Below are 5,169 nucleotides of genomic sequence, written 5' to 3'. Positions count from 1 at the left end.
AAAAAATTCTGGAGGGCTTTCACAAAAAAGAACATATAACAAAGTTCTATTAACAGAGGGACTCTATTATGTCCCTCTCTACGCTGAAGCCCCAAGCACCCTTAGACAACCCAGGTGAACAAGGACACACAGCTCAACTTTGACTGATGCTTGCTGGGTGTCAAATATTCTAAAGCCTCTCTCCTTGTGGACAGCAGAAGCTAAAGGGCACCAGATGTGTGTGTGGCCAGGAGGAGGGGCCACAAGACTCCCAGGTGGTGAGGCCCCGCCTCCCCACACAGGGCGTGAAGCCACCCTGAGCCTTGTGGTTGACCTGCAGGTCTGCCTGGGTCAGGGACACAAAGCGGCCTGGAGGCCATGGAACAGGGACCGCCCTTGGACGCAGGGCTAACATCTTTGAACATGACAGCAGGAAATGCAAATTGTAGGCCCTCCAGTGCCAGCACCCTGCCTGGCCCAAGTGGCCCAGAGAGCCGGGCCGCCCCCCTTCCTTCCCCCTCAAGCTTTGCTTCTATTACAAAGGGGGGCTCTTGGCCAGCACAACCTGGGCTGCCCTGCCGAGCCTAACAAGGCCTCCTGCCCCAAGGAGAGGGAAGTGCTGCTCCACACTCTAGGGTGAAAACCGCCTCTTGGGGGGCTTGTGACCATGCCAGGCGCCTGCGATAACAGAAGCGGCAGAGAATCATGGTAGAAATAAAGATGCCAGAGACGCAGTCAGCTTGGGCTCAGGCCTTACCCAGCCCTGGGTGGAGCTCGGCACAGCCCCTCGTCTCACTGGCTGGCACCGTTAAATAACCGGCCAGGTGCCCAGGTAGAGCCCAGGCCCAGGCTCGGCTGCTGTAGCCTTTCCTATGTAACTTGCCAGCGGGCCATGGGGTGCACCCAGCAGTCACCCGGGAACCAGAGTGCTCCCGAGTTTTCACTGCTATGACAGTGCCAGTCTCCTTGCCATGGACAGTGCCATGGACAGCCACGTGGTCTGGGTTTTGGATGTGGATTTGCTTTTGATTGGGGCAGTATTTTTTGGGCAGTATTTTTTTTTTTTTTAATTAAGGATTGAGCCCAGGGCCTTCACACAGAGCCGCATCTCTGGCTCTTTTATTTTGAAGTAGAGTCTTTGCAAGCCTCTACAACAACAAAACACACAGCTATATATTTTGAGAATGTTTAGTTTGCAGAAAAACTGAGTTATACACTTTTTAAAAATACGTTGCTGGACACTTCAAAGGCAAGAGTGGACAGGTGGGGCCATCGGCCACCCTCACCCATCACCCAGGTCAGAGGTCCTCACTACGTTACCCAGGCTCAGTCGTGTGATGCTCCCGCCTCAGCCTCCCCGAGTGCTGCGATCACCGGCAGGGGCTACCATGCCAGGCTGAAGGGCACCACTTCAGCAAAGCACATTCACGTTTTCTTTGTCTTCATTTTAACCGCGTATAGCCAGTGTTCTAGAAAAGTTCTCATCTGCAGACAGAGTGCTGCGATGGCCATCGCCATGCGCACCCATCACCCTGAAGGTCACAGAGATGTCCTGGAGCTGCTCTGGTCTTCTCTCAGGCCCCATGACCTGGTTTCTAAAGGCTCCCCTGCCAGGGCCAGTTTTGGGGAGCTGATTCTCTCTGGAATAAAGTCCATCGCCACTAGGTGGCGCCAAATCTACATCTCAGGTCAGACTGCAGCCCGGAGATTCAATGCAAAGGAGCGCAGAGTGGAAAAAAGAAAGAGGCGCAATTCTCACTTCACGCAACTGCCAACCCAGCAGTGCCTGGCAGAGTTCCTCGACCCCTGCATTTCAGCGACCGGTGCTGGTCTCCCGTGTCACGCAAGACCCACGTGGGAAGGCCCGCTGGCCCCAGGACTGCCCAGGTCTTCCTTCCCGCCATGCCTGGCCCACGCTATACGGTACTGGTACTGTCGGGAGCTGTCACTTTCTCTACACCCAGTGACCTCTGATCGCACTGGGCTCTGCGCGGCGGCGAGACACTGCCACCCTGTGGGTGGGACAGGAGTGTGTTGTGGCTTTCGGGTGAGTCCACACCTGGGCCGGAGACTGAGGAGACTGCTTGTGAAAGGCTTCCAGTCTGGGGTTGTACAGAAGCCTCCAGCAAAGGAAGGCCGAGGGAGGCAGGGAAAGCCAGAGAGGAAGGGGGGCCTGACAGGAAGGGGGGCCTGACAGGAAGGGGGACCTGAGAGGAAGGGGGGAAATCAACCTGCAAACCACCAGGACCTCTGACCTGGGTGACGATGGGTGAGGGTGGCCGACGGTCCCACCTGTCCGCTCTTGCCTTTGAAGTGTCCAGCAACGTTTTTTTTTTTAAGTGTGTATCTCAGTTTTCCTGCAAACTAAATGCTTTCAAAATATACAGTTGGGTGTTTTGTTGTTGTTCTATTGTTTCATTTCATTTTGTTTTGCTTTTGAAATAGGATCTTGCTCGGTTGCCCAGCCCAGGCTCAGAGGTAATTCTCCTGCTTCAGCCTCCCAGGCTGCTGCGATTGCAGGCATGTACAACCAAGACCAGATTATAGCCTATCAAAACAAAAATGTAATAAATGACAAAAATCGTGGTGACTCCAATGATCCAAAGGGAATTTCAAATACAAATGTGCACACAGTCACGCACCGCAGTCTTCTCTGATCTCACAATTCCGAGAGACGGGGGCTCCTTCCACACATCACAGGGAGGCCAGCAGCTCAGAAAGGCTCAGCTGCCTGCCCAGGGCCACACAGCTCTGCAGTGAGAGGCAGCATCCCCGCCCCCGCCTGCCAAGAGCTAGGGCAGCCTCAGTGACAACAGCCCATATCCTCAGGAGATGTCACACTGGTAGAAACAAACCCCTCAGCCCCACCTCAAGGGCTTGTTTCCAGGGAGACTGTCCCCAAGTCGCTTGTGGACCACTGTGGCATCTCATCACCCGGAGGACCAAGCAGTCTCGGTGGCAGTCGTATCCTCCAGGGGCAGGGAAGGCTTCCGGGTATGAGGCCGACCACAGCTGGCAGGGACGGCGCCAAGCCCTGACCCGAATCTCCCTGCTGCTCCTCTCCCTCAGCCTTGCAGGGCACCAGAAGGCTGTGCTTTGAGACTGTGAAGTGACTGTCAACAACCGCCGGTCCCCAAACCCCTTCTGAGAGACTCCTACGGTGCCAGGTGCCAGTGTCAGGAGGCGGCCCAGCCTGAACAGGGGGCTCCATCCTGAACAGAGGCAGGACCCACGAAAGCCTGGGACAGAGCTGCCCAGGAAAGTGATTGCCTGAACGGCCAAGGGCAGAAACAAAGCCCTTTAAACAACTCAGGAGGTAAAATGCACCTTCAGCTGCCTGCCTGCCTGCATTCGCTAATCAAGTCCTGCAGCACTGGCTGCAAAGTACCATCATTTTGTCCACAAGCTGAGAATGTGTGAAGCGCCTCGGGAAGCGCTACAGATGCCCCGATGCATGCTCGGCCAACTCAGGCATTTCCCAGGCTCCTCTGCCCATTCCCACCCCTGTGCATGGGTGAAACCTATGACCTCCTCAAGTCCTGAGACACAGGATCAGGAAGGAGACCCTGAGTCCTGGAACCCTGATGATCCACAGCACTCTGCAACTGGTGCTGCTGCCCCCAGACCAGGACCGGACTCAGGACCACCCAGAGGAGATCACAAGACACAGTGTCCTGCCATCAGCTGCCCAAAGGGACTTCACCCCAGGAGGAATGTGGAGGAATCCTTTTTGAATTTGTCAAGAATCTGAACTGGAAAACACAAAAAATATTAGACAAGTTGAGTAAAGCCAATGAGAAGACTCAGTTATCAAAAATTATCAGCATCATTTCTGTTGGCTATAGCTATTCAAATATAACAAATTTCTGATGTGAAGGGTAGACATCGTCTTTACCTTTTCAACCCTTTCCCGGGATGCAGCCACTCTTGACACCCTGGGTGCCCGCTACCAGCTGCTTTGTGGCTATTTACTTAGCCACACTTACCCATGTCATCTTCTCCTGTGCATCTCACCACTGTCCGCTCTCGTTCGCAGCCCTGCACGTCACTCTGCAGTCTGAACCAGCCCTGCATCACCTTTCCTTACATGGATGTCATTCAAGTTTCTGCTGTGATGTCCTGCAGTATTAAAAAAAAAAAAAAAAAAAGCCTGACTGTGACATTCACTCTGTCCTGGCCCACCACACTAATGCTTCTATGGAACACCCGCCTATGGCAAGGGCTCCCAACTCGGGGTTGGCACATGCACTTCCAAGTTCTACCAAGCTGTTCTCAAAACAGCAGCCTGGTAGGACAAGTGGTAGCCATAATCCTGGCTATGCAGGAGGCTGAGGCAGGAGGATCACAAGTGTGATGTCAGCTGGGCAGCTTCTTGAGGCCCTGTCTCAAAATACAATCAAGAACGTGTAAAGGCTGGGGATGCAGCTCGACGGTGCAGGGCTTGCTTCTGTGTGTGCGGTCTTGTGTTCAGTGCCAATGAGATGCACACATGGATGGGTGGGCAGATGGAGGGAAGGAAAGGGAGGAGCAAGGGTGTCTTAGGCACTTTCTCGTCGCTGACACACAAGGCCCAGGCCCAGCCCTTAAGGGAGGAGAGGTTCGTTTTGGCTCACAGTTTGTCCAGCTTGCAGTCCATTGTCAGCTGAAGCAGAGCAGCCTGGCAGCAGAGAAACTGCCCAAGGTGCAGCAGCAGGAAGCTGATCTAGGGAGAAGGAGGGAGAGGGGCCTGGGCCCCTCCCCAGGGATCCACCTTCAGCCATCTGGCTTCACCTCCCAGCCCCACACCCAGCAGTGGACCCAACCGGTGTCACACACCCTGATCTGTCACCTCCACAAAGCCCCGCCCTTGAGCACAGGAGGCTTCAGGGCCATCTTGGGAGGAAAGGGAAGAAGTGGAGAGGAAAGAAGGAAAAGGAGGGAGGAGGGGGGAGCCCCGGCTGTGCTATGGGCGCCGCACCTGAGCGCGCCGTTCCTACCCCTCACTGCCACAGCCCACACCCTCAGGAGGTCAGAGACAGCACTGCCACTCTGCAAGTTCTACAGGAAGTGCGCAACACTCTGCGCTTCCCAGCTTGCTGGCGCAGCAACCGTGAGAGCCCAAGAGCACCACTCTCCCAGAATCTGCACACTCCAGCTCATCTGCCGAACATTGTGTGCACATGAACAAACACACACACACACACACACACA

The 5,169-nt window shown here is 54.9% G+C and overlaps 1 protein-coding gene across 1 annotated transcript in view; it reads right to left on the bottom strand.

The window, feature by feature from the left end:
• The window catches only part of LOC101560454 (1-phosphatidylinositol 4,5-bisphosphate phosphodiesterase gamma-2-like), a 29,553-nt gene extending 25,500 nt beyond the window's left edge, over nucleotides 1–4,053 (bottom strand). The window contains exons 1-2 of the mRNA XM_023706802.1: nucleotides 3,966–4,053; nucleotides 278–348 (exon numbers count right to left, since the gene is read on the bottom strand). Coding sequence (XP_023562570.1) covers nucleotides 278–348; nucleotides 3,966–4,053 — 159 coding nt within the window. The remainder of the gene's footprint in view (nucleotides 1–277; nucleotides 349–3,965) is intronic.
• Between the last annotated feature and the right edge of the window lie 1,116 nt (nucleotides 4,054–5,169).

Source organism: Octodon degus, unplaced genomic scaffold (assembly GCF_000260255.1).
Source record: "Octodon degus isolate 3935 unplaced genomic scaffold, OctDeg1.0 scaffold00271, whole genome shotgun sequence".
Taxonomy (NCBI): Eukaryota; Metazoa; Chordata; class Mammalia; order Rodentia; family Octodontidae; genus Octodon; species Octodon degus.
This window is presented reverse-complemented; position numbering and strand designations above follow the sequence as displayed.